Raw genomic sequence first — 17,191 nt, forward strand, 5'->3', positions numbered from 1 at the left:
AAAGAAGGAGAGTAGGGGGTGTTGGATGAAAATTCAAGGTTAATCTTATGGATTTTATAGTGGAAGTGCTCAGCTAGGGTCTGAGGAGAAAGAAGGGGGAATTGTGGACGGAGGTACTTTGAGGAGAGAGTTCAGTGTGGCGAAGAGAAGTTGAGGGTTAGAGCCAAGGGAATTTGTCAATTGGGTGAAGTAATCCTGTGATCAGGTGGGAAGCAGAAAGAGGGGAGTTTAGGGTGCAAGATGGGAAATACTTGAGAAGAGTCATGACACATATTACATTCTGCAGCTTCCTTCTGGCCTGCAACCATTGGGAAGACAATTTGAGGGAAGCCAAATGGGCCTTGAAGCATGTCATAGGAATTACATGAACAGTGGACACATTCTCAATGTCTGCTGTGCCGTTCTGCTGACTCTGGCACACTTCTGTAACTACTGAAGCCAGATCTATCCGCTGCCTCATGAGAAAAATGTGTAAGTCTGAGTTGTGTCTAGCAGGGCTCCTATAAACTACAATTGTAGGGACAGGCTGAGCTGCGATTTGGGATAATTGATGATGAACCTAGTAGCTCTAACTAGTGTACCTGGGTTTAAAAAAGGTTTGGACAAGTTCCTAGAGGAAAAGTCCATAGTCTGCTATTGAGACAGACATGGGGAAGCAACTGCTTGCCCTGGGATTTGTAGCGTGGAATGTTGCCACGATTTGGGTTTCTGTCATGTATTTGTAACCTGGCTTGGCCACTGTTGGAAACAGGATACTGGGCTAGATGGACATTGGTCTGACCCAGTATGGCTACTCTTATGTTGTTAAGTACCCGAATGGTCTTGCACATTAATTCTTTTGTCCCTTCCAGCCAATCATCGAGTAAGGAGAAAAATGTACCCACAGCCCATATAGAGATACTGCAACAACTGTTAAACTCTGTGAACACCCTTGGTACTGACAAGTTCAAATGGCAGTACAAGATACTGAAAGCAGCGTTTCTCTACTTGGCTTATATACTTTCTGTGTCTTGGACTCAAGTCCAGGGAACATAACCAATATCCTTTTTGAATAATGAGAGTTAGGATACTTAAGGAAACCATTCAGAACTTTTGTCTGGTCAGATATTTGTTCAGGGCCTAGGAGAGAACAAAATCCCCCCCCCAACACCAGTCTTTGTGATCAGAAGTACCTGGAATAAAATCCTTGCCCTCTTTTCCCTGATGGAGCAGGTTTTGACTGTATTGGCCTATAAAAGGGAAGAGTTCCTTGGTAAGCAATTCCTGATGATGAGATTGCAATCTGGAGGAGTTCTTTCCAACTGTAGACTGCAACCTATCCTGACAATGTTAAGAACTCACCAGTCTAATGTTGTTAAAAAAAAAAAAAAAAGAGAGACCACCTTGCACTGAAAAAAAATTCTGCTTCCCTCTTATCAGCAGATCATCTGAACTGCTACAAGAGTTTGAAGCTACGTTCTCCTGGATCCAGTAAAAAAGCTTATTTCTCATTTTGATTGGGGAGCTGGCTGGGTCCTTTGCTATCTCAGACAATGACAAGGTCCTTGAGTTGTATGGGAAAAGGGGGAGAGGGAGGATACCTATGCCTTTGAGAGTAGTAGGACCTCCGTTGCCCTTTGCTAAAATACTAATTGGTAGTAGGCCTGGAGAGTGACTTAAGTGGGTCCGAATGCTGCATAACTCCATTAGCAGCCTCTTGAACCTTTTTGTCAGCTTCTCCTGCACCTCAGGCTTGAGGTATGAGGATCGCAGCCAAGGGAGTCTGTGGATTCCAATCCCCATTAGGAAGGCTCTGGATGCTGTACTGAAAAATATCGTAAGTTGCCCAGCAATGTATTTTCTGAATTCCTCTTCTTTGGCTACTAGCTGGTGTTCATTAGCCTTCTCCTGAGGAACAGTGTCCGTGAATTCCGAACATTGCACACAATGTTCTGAAAATGCATGCTCATTAAGAGCTAAGAAGTTATGTGGGATGTAGCATAGTATTTTGATAAATATTTTTCCCAAAAGACCGAGTTTCTCATTTATGTCCCTAAGAGTACCAAACAGTAGGTCTTCATATTCTTGGCTTCGTCCACTATGGAATAGTGAGGAAGCTAGAGATTCTCAAGTCACAGAACCTTCTAGACTCTGTACATAGTCAGCCTTCTTGTTCACGTGCTGTAAGAAAGGGGTGGGGGTTCTCCCACATTTATCTGTACCAGCTTATGGATTCTGTGCCCGGGCATCATCACAGCTTCTTTAGGGTGGGGGTGGGGCAGTCATCAAAGTGGAGGATGCTCAACATTTCTGTCCTGGGATGTTCCTCAGTTTCCAACCTAAATGGATGGACTTGGTCATCTTCGATACAAAATCAAGATGGCTCCTCAGGAGGAGACTTCCATCTCTTGTGCAGAGATGAAAGGATCTGAAGGAAGACCAAAGGATTCCTCTTTCAAGACGACCTCTGCATCTTTTTCAGATACCCAGGAGTGCTCTTAATCTGATCTGAAGTACTCCTCTGGAGGCATCTACCTGCCTCGAATGACTGACAAGTCTGGTCAGACCTGGGCCTGAGGTGGTGAGGCACTGGGGACCTCCAGTGCTTTGGGGAAGATTCTTCCCCCGACGGACTTGAAATTGACACTGGCACAGACACCGATACCCTTCAAGGTCTCTGTATCAATGCAATACCTGCAGGCGGTGCATGGGTTCCAAAAATGGGCTGTTCTGCCCTGAGACAAAGTCTTCTACCTTGCAAAGAAGTGCTTCACGAGTTCCTCAAATCTGCCCATGAGTTGTTCCTCTAGGGCTGCCATCGACAAAGACTGGAACTTTGTCATTATGATCATGTCCTACAGAGGTTCTTGAAGTGTATCAGGAGCTAGGTCTCAGCTCCTCGGAGGCTGGCTCACCCTCTCTGATGTCAAGGAGGCAAGTTACCCTCATGTCAGGGTTGCTTTGAGGCCACCGGTGACCTTGGTGCCTTGATGCGCTTGGTGCCATGCCTTGAAAGGGATTGATATCAGTGTGCCCTGGCCTCCACATGACATACTGTATCTGCATTCCTTGACGCTGAGAAGGATGAATCCTTATTCAGGAGAGGATATGAGGATGCCTGATCCCGATGGTCTACTGATGCTCAATGTTATGGGAGGTCGAGACCCTCTTGATGTTGATGTGTCTCATGTCCAAGGCAGCATCTGCAGCCATGGAGACCAGTGCTCTATGGACCAAACTTCTCTGCACCAAAAATACTTTTGCACTGCTTTTCATGACCCCCTGATGCCTCTTCTTGACATCTTCAAACAACAGTTACAAGAACAGGAATCCTGATCAAGTACCAGGAATTGCAAGCACCAATTATAAGTATCTGTGACAGATATGGTCCTATTACACCTGGAACACTTCTTAAAGCAACTGGGAAAATTTTTCTGGGACAAGAAAAATAGCCGCAGCAGTACAAAATGATCGGATAGTGAAATAAAATCTACCTAGCCAGTTGCCTGAGGGTATAGTGGGCCTTGGAGGGGGGAAAAAGTGCCAATAAATCTAACTAAAGGTGTACTACTGGAGATTAGTAGTCTTCACAGCAACAACAGGACTTCATGTGAAAAAATGGTAAATATGGACTAAAGAGTTAGTCTCACACAGTATCTTGAGACATGAGCTGGGGAGAGCTACAGAAGCAAGTCTTAACTGCTCTATGGGAGACTGACTAGGTCCAGTGGGAAGGTACATGCATGTGCAGAGCAATGCTCTACAAAGTTATTGTAAACAAGCTGGTGAGCATTCCCATGCGGGCTCCGTTGGATGACATCGCCCAATGTTAAGAAAATTACATCTTGCTGGTCCTCGGCGAACAGATATTAGACGTTTGAAAGAAAGTTTTAGGGGTCAATTTTCAGTGGTCTGGTGAAAGCATAAAGTTACATAGATAATTTATGTACCATTGTGCACATGTTTAAGCTGAAAAGGCTATCATAGCATCATGTAAATTAAATGGATAGCGGCTGAAAAATGCCATTATCTGTACAACTTCTGACTCTTAACACCAGCCTGCACTAAATCCCATTCCAGTTTAGCCACTTAACTTTTGGCCATATAGCAACATAAATGCTCAAAGGTTAGCTTTTTTTTTTTTTTTAAATAAAAAAACCACAAACACAGAAACAAACTATTTAGTTTCAATGAACTAAATAGCAATTCAAATCCTTAATTCACTTCAGAGGCCGAAGTAATGTTTCGGTGCTAAGTCAACTTAAGCAAAAAGATTCTGAAAGCATGGCCAATCCAAACTTGCTGTCTAATCTTGCCGTGTTCTACAAGCAGTAGAAAGTGTGAGGTGAAGAACAAGTTGCTGCTTTCCAGATATCTATTAAAGGAACTCCTCGTATGTTAGCTGTAGAGGTAGGCATTGCTCTAAGTGGATGTGCTCCAATGTGATTAGAAAGCAGAAGATTGGCCTGCTGATAGCATAGGTGTATACAATCCGCTATCCAAACTAGATAATGTACATTTGGAAACTGAATTGCCTAATGAGTTAGGCTGGGAAGAAACAAAATGCTGCGATGAGTGACATATGTCTTTAGTGAAATTCAAATAACAGAGCAAGTTACATGGACAGTCCAAGGTATTCTTCTGCTGGATGAAGTGGTTTGAGAAAAAAGACTGGTACCACAATGTCCTGTTTGATACGAACAGTACACAACTTTGGGTAAAAATTTAGGATGCGTTTGGAGAATACATTAGTGAGAAAGAATCTGATGAATGGATGATAATGGAGGAAAACTCTGGAATGAGAGGATGAAGTTAAGAGGAAATAGGCTTAGGAAGAATCTAAGAAAATGCTCTTTCATGGAAAGGGTGGTGGATGCATGGAAAGGGTGGTGGATGCATGGAATGGCCACCCGACTCCATCTTGGGCGTAACCATCCCAAGATGCAAGCTCTATATTTCAATCCTTTAGGGCTCAGAAAGAGAAGATTTAAAGAATCTCAAAGACAACGTTTACTGGAATGTAACTGGACTAAATTATTCAAATATGGTAGGCTACATCATACAAGATCTAAAACACTACTACACAAGCCTCAAAATGAATCCGAGCCTCAATGGGGAGCCAATGCAAACGCACCAGCAGAGGAGTCACTCTTTCATATCTGTGAGTTGAAAAAGATCAAGTGAGCTGCTGTATTTTGGATGATTTGAATCTTCTTCGATATCATCAGGTAACTCAAGATGACAGTCAAAGATGGAAAAAACTGATCTGAATAAGAAGTGATATCCTACAGACAGGTTTCTACATCCTTGAATAAGGTACAAGATTGGATGGGCCAATATGTGTGCTTTTCTGCCATCATCTAACAAGTTATTATGATGAATGAAGAAACATTTCTTGTATCCAAATAATGTAAACTAGCCACATTCGAAGAAATAAAGTTAACAAATGTCATTTAGCAAAAAAATGTTAATGCATACTTTTGCATTCTACACAACAGTGCACTTAGTACAAAATTATGATGGTGCGTTACCTTTTAGCAGAACTACACATTGAGAATATTCTACAGTAGTACGTTTTGCAGATTCAGTGCTTAAAACATTTTCAAAGACATCTTCACTCTTGCAGATCTGAACCATGAAAAAAATAAAAAAAATTACCTTGCTTCCAATTTCACACACGTCAATTGGATCATTATCTCCGCCAAAGCCAGTGTTCGGATCTATATGTTTTGGATCCTCCCATGTCTTTAAAAACAAACATATACAATTGAAAAAACTCAACCTGAAGCGTTATAGTATTACTAGAATTTGCATTAAAAGTTTAGCATATACATTAAAGGTACATAATGAATATCATCAAAAATATTTTGTACAACCATCAAAATGCAGTCATTATACTGGGCATATAAAAAAAACCCAGCATACATGCCCACCCAAAAGGTTTATTATGTGAATTATTACAAAATTTCCTAAGCTAATCAGTCCAAAAAGCTAAGTTACTTACCTGTAGCAGGTGTTCTCTGAGAACAGCAGGCATATATTCTCACACGTCAGTGATGTCATCCACAGAACTTGGTGCAGACACTGCCAAGTGCACTGTCACTTTAAATCTTTGAGGCAGTGTCCTCATCGTACACGCGCCTTTCTTTTTTTTTTCTATTTGAAATATCTTTATTGTCCCATACAACAAGAACAAAATGCATAACTTCATATAAACAGACAATCAGGCCAGTCAAAAAGAAATACAGCCAAAAAGGACAATACATTTTATTGTTTACTCCTACCCCCCTTCTCAATACCTCCCCCCCCCCCCCCCCAATCTAACCCTACCTCCACCAAACAACTGAAGAACCAAACATATGCTCGAGTCCGGGACCAGCAGTACAGTACAAAAGCTAAGATGACAACTCCCATGGAAAGGTGGGAGGGATGTGAAAATACATGCCTGCTGTAGGTAAGTAACGTAGCTTTCTCTGAGGACAAGCAGTCATAATATTTTCACATGAGGGAGTCACTAGCTACCAGGCTCATGACAAATTAATTTTTTTTGAAAACTAAGTTAGGTAGCGAGTCTGGTGGGAAAAAAAAAGTGCTGGAGGTTGAAGTTGACCTAAGTAGTGTAGAGTCCCACAGTGGAAGCGGAAGAACTTTCTATGTGTAGGAAGAATAGGTAATGTTTGTGTAGGTCTCCTTGAGATCTAGAGAGCAAAGCCAATCGTTCAGTTGTATCATGGAAGCAGTGACCCCAGGGAAACCATGTTACATTTTTCTTTGAGTAGAAACTTGGTTAGTCTCGCAGATCGAGAATCGGACATACTCCTGTATGTTTTGGTATGAGAAAGTATCTGGAATAGAACCCTTGACCCCTATCCGGCGGAGGAACTGGTTCTGTTGAATTCTGCCAGAGGAGAGCAGAAAGCTCCTTTCAAAGCAGTGTCATTTGGAGGGAGTTGAAATGAGACTCTCTTAGTGGATGTTAGGGAGGTCTTTTCCCCCCAACGCAGAGAGCAGCCACCTCTTGAAAGAGGATGAATCTCCCTCTGACCGGTAGGTCACTTGGCATGGACAACTGTACTATGGCAATGCTCTCTAGGAAGGAGTCAAAAACTAGACTGTTTAGACAGAGTGTCTGGGATTTTTGACCCCATTGCTGCTTTGGAAGCAAGTGCTGAGTATAGTCCTTTGAGGAGGAGTTGGAGTGAAACAACGCTCAAGACATATAGTAACTGGAGCACTGAAATCCTCCTGCAAATCTTCTAGAAGTAGTAACGGAAGTCTGTGGGATGGATAGTTTTTATAGTACCTGTATGTTTTCTAAAATTATGTCAGCCACTTCCTCGACTTTGTCACCAAATAAGTTTTCTCCATGACAAGGGACATCTGCTAGATACTCTTGGACAGCAGACTCGAGATTGGGGACTCTGAGCCAGGAAAGACGTTACACTACTACTCCTATAGTGGAAATTCATGAAGAGACAAAGGCATCAAAAGCTTGCCTTGCCAGATATTTTCAACAGTCCAGAAGTTTCTTGTGAAGCTTGTGGAACTCAGTTTTTTCAAGGGGAAGGAATGCTGTAAATGAGAGAGTATGCTCTATTAGAAATTTTAAGTAAATTGTGGAATAAAGGTGATAGCCTAATATGCGATTGGTTAGCATTGAAGCCTGAAAGGTTTTTCTGCCAAAAGAGTCCAATGTTCTAGCTTCTCTTCCTTGAGGAGCAAAAGTATGAGATCTTGCACTGCAAATGCGTGTTACTCACTTGCCCAGCGCTGAGTTGGAGAGGCACCAGAGAACGACTTGCAGCCTGGGGATGTTTTCACCGCCATTCTTGTGCTTGAATCAGCTTTCAACTTCTTCTGCTGCCTGCTTCTTCACATCGGACTGCTAGATCGGTCTCCTCTCATCCTGTTGCCTCTGTCCAATCCAGTGTTTTCTCTACAGGCAGCGGAGGGTTCAGCCTACTCGGCCCCAAATATCATCGGAAGTCCTTCCTATCATATTTATGGCCCATTTTGGACTTTCTCACCTTTCCTTTCTGTTTCTCTTTTTATCTAATCAATTTCTGTTCTCCCTTCCCTTCTCCCACTGATTCTTCTGCCCTCTTAACTGTCACTGTACTTGATTTCACAGTTCATTGTAAGCCGCTTTGAGGCTGCTTTAAGTGGTATAAAGCAGGGTATAAATGTTCTGAAATAAATAAATAAATAAATTTCACAACTAGGGAATGATGAGGTAACTGTGGTTTCTGAAGCCCACTGAATTTCTGTATCCTATACATTGTATCAATTTTCTTTGGGGCTACCTGAACTGTCAGTGGAGTCTCCCAGTTTTTGATTAGAGTATTTTTCATAATTGTATGAAGTGGTACAGTGTCTCCTTCTCTAGGAGTCATAATCTAGACCCTCCAAGAGTACTGAATGGGGCTCAACTTCTTAGTTGAGAGGAATGGCCTAGTGGTTAAAGCACTGGTCTTGACATCCAGAGGTGCCCGGTTCAAATCCCACTGCTGCTCCTTGTAATCTTGGGCAAGTCACTTAACCCTCCATTGCCTCAGGTACAAACTTAGATTGTGAGCCCTCCAGGGACAGGGAAATACCCAGTATACCTGAATGTAAATCACCTTGAGTTACTACTGAAAAGGTGTAAGCAAAATCCAAATAAATAAATAATAGTTTGAAAGGTATGGCTTGAGCCATCTTATGGACAAAGCCAGAAAAGGATATACTTTCTGGAGGTGACCTACACCTCTCAGGTGGCGGAGATGGAATGCCATAAGACTTCAGCTGAGAGGTCCTGTGGGCCCTGATCTGTCTCCCAGGAGAGATCTGAGCCTGACTCTTCAAAGTACTGTTCATGGGAAGTACATGAAGAGTGTCGAATACAGCACTGGTCGGGTTTGTACTACCCTCAATGGTCGGCATCAAGCTAGTGTGCGCAACCTCTCTCGTGTCTGTCTCTCGATGTATCAACGGGCTGAGGCTGGCGCAAGCACCCTCTAAGCCTGTACAGACTGTGAATGCAGTAGCCCTAAAAGCTCCTCCTTGAGCATAGCCAGGATTTCATCCTACAAAGTAGGTGTTGCTACTGACTGAGAAAGTGATTTGAAAGCAGCCCAAGTAATAGTCTGTGCATGCATAGGAGATTGTGAAGGCTCTCTACGAGAAATCAGTTGGATTGAAGAAGAGTGGTCACTGCAGCATGGACGCTTCCTGTGCAAAGAGGTGTGGGCATAGTGCCTGGAGGGAAAATGATGGCGATGTTTCTTAGGTTTTTTACCCTGCAGGTTCCTCGACGCACGCAGTACCAATGATGAGGACATAGAGTCCTTAAGCATTTGCGGTACTGAGTCCGATGTTGGACCATCTGATATTGCATCAGTGCACCTGATGTCAACATAGGTTTTATTTATTGTTAGGTTTTATTTGTAACATTTGTATCCCACATTTTCCCACCTATTTGCAGGCTCAATATGGCTTACATAGAACAGTAAAGGCGTTTGCCAATTCCGGTATAAACAGTTACACAGTGATGTTATGGTAGAATAAGGTTCATGTGGAACCTTATAGAGGAAGAGTTAAGTTATGTCCATTACGTTCTTTGGTTTCATAGTGTTGCAGGGTTCAGGTATTTAAGTAGGGTCGGTAGGGTATGCCTTTTTGAACAGGTAAGCTTTTAGTGATTTCCGGAAGTTTAGGTGGTTATAAGTTGTTTTCACGGCTTTTGGTAGTGCGTTCCATAGTTGTGTGCTTATATAAGAAAAGCTGGATGCATAGGTTGATTTGTATTTGAGTCCTTTGCAGCTTGGGTAGTGGAGGTTTAAATATGTTCGTGTTGATCCGGTTGTATTTCTGACTGGTAGGTCGATGAGGTCTCTCATGTATCCCGGGGCCTCGCCGTACATAATCTTATGAACCAGGGTGCAGATTTTGAAAGCAGTACGTTCTTTGATTGGGAGCCAGTGCAATTTTTCACGGAGGGGCTTGGCGCTTTCGAATCGCGTTTTTCCAAATGTTTTGAGCGGTCTGAAGTTTTTTTTATGAGTTGTTCTTTGCATCCCGCATAAATTCCATTGCAGTAATCTAGGTGGCTTAGTACCATTGATTGTATCAGGTTCCGAAATGTTTCCCTCAGGAAGAATGGTTTCACGCGTTTGAGTTTCCACATTGAGTGGAACATTTTCTTAGTTGTGGATTTCACGTGGCTCTCTAGTGTTAGGTTGCGGTCTATTGTAACGCCGAGGAGTTTCAGGCTGTCTGAGATGGGGAGAGTGTAATCTGGGGTGTTTATATTTATGGGGTTGTTCACATTGAATTGTGATGAGAGGATGAGGCAGTGTGTTTTTTCTGTGTTGAGTTTTAGCTGAAATGCATTTGCCCATGAATCCATGATGTTCAAGCCGAGCTTAATTTTGCTGGTGATTTCTGTTGGATCGTGTTTGTAAGGAATGTATATTGTGACATCGTCCGCATAGATGAAAGGGTTAAGACCTTGGTTGGATAAGGACTTGGCTAGTGGGGTCATTATTAGGTTGAAAAGGATCGGTGATAGTGGTATTCCTTGAGGTACTCCGCAGTCTGCTTTCCACGGTGATGATATGTTTGAATTTGATTTCACTTGATATGTTCTAGTGGTTAGGAAACCCTTGATCCAACTAAGTATATTTCCTCAATTTGATTACCAGTGGGATAGATGCTACTGGTCGGTAGTTGGTGATATCGTTTGTATTTTTCTTGGTGTCTTTTGGTATTGGGGTGAATAGGATGTTGCCGTTTTCCTTAGGGAAGAGACCTTGTTGAAGCATGTAGTTTACGTGGGATGTGAGGTCAGTTATGAAGCGGTCAGGGGCGGATTTTATTAGGTAGCTGGGGCAGGTATCCAATTTACAGTGGGTGTTAGAGAACCTTTTGATCGCCTGGGTGACTGTTTTGATGGTGAGGAGAGTGAAGTTTGACCAAGTTCGGTCAGCTGGGTATTCTCCGGGGGTTGGATCCAGACAATTGATGAAGTTTTCGATATCGGTATTGTCCTAAGGTAGCGTGTTGCGTAGGTTTGTAATTTTTTCATTGAAATATTTAGCAAGTTTGTCTGCAGATGGAATGTCTGTATTGGTTGTTGTGATTACTGTAGTGTCTAGTAGTTTGTTCACGAGTTGGTATAGTTTCTTCGTGTCTTTGTGATCAAGCCCTGTTTTAATTTTATAGTATGTCCTTTTGGTTTGTCTTATTGCATATTTGTATTTTCTTTGTATCTGTTTCCATGCATTGAGTGTGTATTCACCTTTTATTTTTTTTCCATGCTCGTTTGAGTTTCCTGGATTGTGTTTTTAATGTTTTCAGTTCATTGTTGAACCATGGTATAGAGTTATGCCTAAATGAGGTTCTTGTTCGTGAGGGTGCTATTTCGTCTAGTATACTTCTGCATCTTTTATCCCATTCTGTGAGATAGTGGTGGAGTCCGTTTGTGCTGTCCATTCGTTATTGTATATCTGTAGCCAGAATGTTTTCGGGTCTATTTGGCCTCTGGTGCTGTAGGTTGTGTGTTCTTGTGTGCGGTTTGAGCCCTTCTTCCGCCATTTTAGGGATAGGTTTAGTTTGCAGTGATCAGTCCATGGTGTTTCTGTCCATTTGATATCTATTATTATTAGGTTCTGGTCTGTTGACAGTTTGTGTGAGATGAGGTCGAGATGAGGTATGCCCTTTGACATGGGTTGCTTGCATTTGAGGCCATCTGAGGTTACACATTCAGTGCTGAATTCCCTGCCATGCTCGATGTGGATGCTGTCATCAATGCAGAACCAAGAAGTTTTTCACGCTGGTCTCTGCAGGCTTTAAGGGTCCTCGCTTGCATGCGCAGGCAGAAGCTACACTATGTCCCGGTGCTCAGGACCCCAGCACTGAACACACCAGTTATGGGGGTCTGTGCCTTAAATAGTCCTATTGCATCGAATACACTTCTTAAAGCCACTGAGCACCCTCATCGGCATGAAGGAAAAATAAAACGGCTGACACAAGGTGAAAAGGCTCTATGGCCCGGGAAGCTCAAATAGTCGCAAACCTGAAAATGGTCAATGTTTCCTAGGCAAAAGAAGAGCTCAGAGGCCCCAAAGGCCGAAAACTGAAAAATCAAAAATAATTGAAAAAATTAATAAAATGAATGATTTAATACAGAAAAAAAGATTAATATTAAAAGAAAATAAAGGAAAAGCAACAAAAAGGCAAAGGTTTGATGTGTTGAGGAGAGATTAAAAAAAACCACAACCTCTCTGCTTCATGGAAAATGAGACTGCTGGTTCTGCACTCAAGCATCGGGTAGGAAGGCACCTACGCATGTGCAGTGGGGACAGTGTACTTGGCAGTGTCTGCACCCGACTCTGTGCATGACATCACCCACATGTGAGATTATTATAAGAACATGGATTTTCCAGTTTAGAATGCGTAGTTGTTTGGTAAGTATGATGTACAGATATCTACTCTTTCCTATCTACAACTGGAGTTCCCTTCTTGCTATATTATATTAAATAATAAATGGTATATTAAATAATAAACAACATAAGAACATAAAAATAGCCATACTAGGTCAGACCAGTATCTTGCTTCCCAACAGTGGCCAATCCAGGTCACAAGTACCTGGCAGAAACCCAAATAGTAGCAACATTCCATGCTATCAATCCCAGGGCAAGCAGCGGCTTCATCATGTCTATCTCAGTAGCAGACTATGGACTTTTCCTCCAGGAACTTGTCCAAACCTTTTTTAAAGCCAGATACAATAAAACCGCTGTTACCACACCCTCCGGCAATGAGTTCCAGAGACCAATTATTCTTTGAGTGAAAAAATATTGCCACCTATTTGGTTTTAAAAGTATTTCTGACATCTGGAACACGCTCGACTTCTCTAGCGATCCTGTTTAGAAATAATCTTGGAGGGAACATTTTTTTTTTTAAATAAAATGGAGCTGGTTTCATCAAAGAGATCTTATTATGCTACTAAAATTCTGAACTCCATATTGTATTCCAAAACACAGTTTCAAACTGCTTGCAAATTATCTTCCCCTCCACTTCTTGGAGAGGAAGCTTTCTCTAAACAACCTACCGCTCAGATGCTGGCAGATTTTTTCTCTGCTAAAACTGATAACATTAGATCTGAATTAGTATCAGCAAATACCACTGCAAATATCCAAGGTGCCTTGTTGACAAACATTTTTGATCATATTCCTGCTTACAGGCTATGGTCTAGGTTTGATGATATTTTTTTCTCTTTGGAAAGATCTCAATTACTTAAAGTAACAAAAGTTTTGTCTCCACTTGATAGCTATCCAGTTGCATCCCTTGGATAAGTCTGTTACTTAATGCCATCTTTTGTAAAGGAATTTATCCAGAAAATATGGGTCATATTTTGCTAACTCCAATCCCGAAGTCTGATGGGTTGGATCTGGCTGTGCCTTCAAGATTTAGACCAATTGGTAGTATTCCTTTCTTGACTATGTTGATGGAATCTTTGGTGGAATTACAGATTTCCCAATTTATTGAAAAAAAAATCTGTGCTTACATAAAACTCAGTTTGGTCAGCACAACACAGAATCCCTGACCTTAGCTATGTTAACTTTGGCTCAAAGAGCTTTAAGTCAGGGTAAACAACTGGTTCTTTTGCAATTTGTTATAATTGGGGACTTTTGACTCAATAGATTACTTTAAACTTCTTGAGAAACTGAAGAGAGTTGGATTTGGATGGCTCATTATTTAGCTGGTTTAAAGTGTGTGCTGAACAACATTTGTTCCGATACCTGGAGAACGCTGTGTGGTGTCCCTCAGGGTTCACAGTTGTCTCCATTGCTATTTGTCTGATCTAGGTACTATTAATTTGCCTACTGATACATCTGATTTCATATGCCGATAATATATCTTTGTTTTGGCACCAGTATACTCAGGTCAAATATTGACTTTTTAAAAAATCTAAATTAAATTATGGGCCCTTAACCACTTAAGTTAAAAGCAGATAAAACTAATATTCTGTGGTTTATTAATTCCCTGACCAAAATCCCTGCTGCTGTTTCTTTACCGGATGAGGTATTATTATCAGTATCCCAACAATCTCAGGTATAGGGAGTTTTCTTGGACTCAACTTTGACCTTTGAGGCTCAGATAAATAATGTGGTTGTTAAGAAAACATTTTTTAAGCTTAAACAATTGAGATTGATTTGTTCTAACTTTCATGAAGAACATTTTGCTTTAGTAGTACAAGCTATGATTTTGGCTTGTTTGGATTATTGCAATTCAATATATTTTGGCCTCCCACAAAGATTAAAGACCAGGTTGCAGATGATCTAAAATACTGCTGCAAGGTTGATTTTTTGTTGCACTAAATTTGATAATGTTTCTCCCTTGTTAAGAGCTCTTCTGTGGCTTCCCGTGCAATGCAAGAGTAACGTTTAAGGTTTTATATTTTATCCATAAGGCAATTTATGGGTCTCCTCCTATTCTTTTGATTGAATTAAATTTTTCTTCTTCTGATAATGTACGCCCTTCCAAAAATCATTGCTTACCATTTTTTCCATCTCCCAGGGCCTCTTTTACTAAACCATGCTAGCAATTCCCAGCGCAGCAATGCAGACAAAGCTCATTCACTCTGAATGGGATTCGCCAGCATTGCCAGGCGGGAATTACTAGTACCGTTTGGTAAAAGAGGCCCCTAGTGATTTAAAATACAGTAAGCACTGGAAAGCTTCCTTTTCTGTTTTTTTCAGTATCAGTATGGAATAAGTTGCCTTTGGCCCTCAGGTTAGATTGCTCATACTATTCCTTTAGGAGATTGAAGGCCTATTTGATAAATTGTCGTCTGCATGATTTATTAAGTTCATTGTATTTTTCGTTATTTTTTTGTTATAGTTTGTTTTATTTATATTTTATGCTCTGTTATGGTAGGTTTTAAGATTTGTAAACCGCTTAGGACCTTTTTAGATTCTGCGGTATATAAATCCTTGGATTAGATTAATTTCATGGATTGTCCCCTGGTCTTTGTACTTTTTGAAAGAATGAAAAGTCGATTCACTTTTACCCGTTCTACACCATTCAGGATTTTGTAGACCTCAATCATATCCCCCCCCCACCCACACTCAGTTGTGTCTTTTCCAAGCTTTAGAGCCCCATCCTTTTTAGCCTTTCCTCATATTGCCTGTGGTGCTCCCCCCATCTGACAGTGGGTAGTTTTTAGTTTAGAAAGGTGGCCAGGAAAGCAGACACTATCCAGCTCATTTTCGAAAGTGATCGCTGCCCATCTTCCGACACAAAGCGGGAGATGGGCGGCGATCTCCTGAATCCGCCCATATTGGCACAATCGAAAGCCGATTTTGGCCGGCTTTAACTGCGTTCCATTGCGGGCCCGGCAAAAGGGGTGAGTCGGCATGGTAGCGAAGGCGGGACGGGGGCGTGCGTTGAGATGGCCGGCTTCGCCCAATAATGGAAAGAAGAAAGCCAGCCGTCAGGAGAATTTGGTCCATTTTATTTGGACCCTTTTTTTTTTAGGTCCAAGTCCCAAAAAAGTGCCCCAACTGACCACCGGAGGGAAGCGGGGATGACCTCCCCTTACTCCCCCAGTGGTCACCACCCGCCTCCCACACACACACAAAAAAATCAGACATTTTTTGCCAGCCTGTATGCCTGCCTCAAATGTCATACCCAGCTCCCTGACAGCAATATGCAGGTCCCTGGAGCAGTTTGTAGTGGGTGCAGTGCACTTGAGGCAGGTGGACCCAGGCCCACCCCCCCCCCTACCTGTTACACTTGTGCTGGCAAATGGGAGCCCCCCAAAACCAACTGTACCCACATGTAGGTGCCCCCCTTCACCCCTTAGGGCTATGGTAATAGTGTAGATTTGTGGGCAGTGGGTTTTGGGGGGGATTTGGGGGGGCTCAGCACACAAGGGAAGGGTGCTATGCACCTGGAAGCTAATTGTGTTTTTTAAATTAATTTTTTAAAGTGCCCCCCTAGGGTGCCCGGTTGGTGTCCTGGCATGTCAGGGGGGTCAGTGCACTAGAAATGCTGGCTCCTCCCACACCCAAATGCCTTACATTTCGCCAGATTTGAGATGGCCGGCTCTGGTTTCCATTATGGCTGAAAATCTGAGTCGGCCATCTCATCTAACCCCTACGCCAAGCGTATTTTGAAAATACGCTTGGCTCCGCCCCTTCACGGAGCCGGCCCCGAAGATGGCCGCCCATCGATTTGGGCAGCGCCGTTCGATTATTCCCCTCTATGGCTCCCACATGCCTCTTACCTGTTAGCCTTGCAATTAGCTCTGATCTTATTTTACTTCTTATGTCTGCAAATTGGATGTTTGGCTAGAGCCATCAAACATATAAACGGCAAGTGACCGACTCACCTGCAAATGCGCAGTAGAGACTTCCCTCTGTCCCGCCCTCGCGTCAAGACGTGATGAAGTCAGAGGGTGGAACAGAGAGGGAAACGGAGTCGGAGTCACTGTCGGACGCTGCCGCCTGGAAACGAACATCGCGCGCACCAACCTCCACCCTCCCCGCCACTGCTCCTGCCCCCTCCGTATCGGGCCCCCTGCACTGACCTGATAGCGCCTCTCACCTCCGTGTGGAAGCGCTGCAGGCAGCAGCAGAGCAATCTGCTGCTGCCTGCAGTGCTTCCACACGGAGGTGAGAGGCGCTGTCAGGTCAGTGCAGGGGGCCCGGCACGGAGGGGGGAGGGAGCGGCGGCGAGGAGGGTAGCTGGAAATCTCGCCCGTTTTAACGGGCTTAACGGCTAGTAAAAGATAAATTGTTTGTGTAGAACAGCTACATGACCCAACCGGAAGTCTTCCCCATAATGCTTTAACACACACATTTTGGTGCAGCTAATTTGAATGTTTGTGAGTTCTTAATATCCACAAGAAGTTCTGTTTAGCTCTCAGCCCCCCACTAATTGACTCTTAGGCCACCCTGCTAAAAACTTTCACATAAGCTTCCAATCAAGCCTTGGAAAGGCAATAAAGGATTAAGAGCTAGGAGTAAAAACAGATGCTGGCAGCCTTGTTACTTCCCAGTGTAGAAAGAGGATGGCAGAAATAAATGCAGAACAAGGGAGCGTCTTTATGCAATATATGTTCATATTGAATTATTACATTAAATTTATCTATCATGTGTTCTGTTTGATATACTGGATTATAAATATGCATTGCATACAGACTTTATATAGACTTTTTAAGATCTGT

At 42.6% G+C, this 17,191-nt stretch overlaps 1 protein-coding gene across 2 annotated transcripts in view; it reads right to left on the reverse strand.

Moving 5' to 3' along the window:
* PPA1 (inorganic pyrophosphatase 1) overlaps positions 1-17,191 on the reverse strand; it is a 167,889-nt gene that overhangs the window by 15,200 nt on the left and 135,498 nt on the right. For both annotated transcript variants that reach the window (XM_030203501.1, XM_030203502.1), the window contains one exon: positions 5,638-5,724. In XM_030203501.1, the coding sequence (XP_030059361.1) occupies positions 5,638-5,724 (87 nt within the window). The remainder of the gene's footprint in view (positions 1-5,637; positions 5,725-17,191) is intronic.

Source organism: Microcaecilia unicolor, chromosome 5 (genome assembly GCF_901765095.1).
Source record: "Microcaecilia unicolor chromosome 5, aMicUni1.1, whole genome shotgun sequence".
Classification (NCBI taxonomy): domain Eukaryota; kingdom Metazoa; phylum Chordata; class Amphibia; order Gymnophiona; family Siphonopidae; genus Microcaecilia; species Microcaecilia unicolor.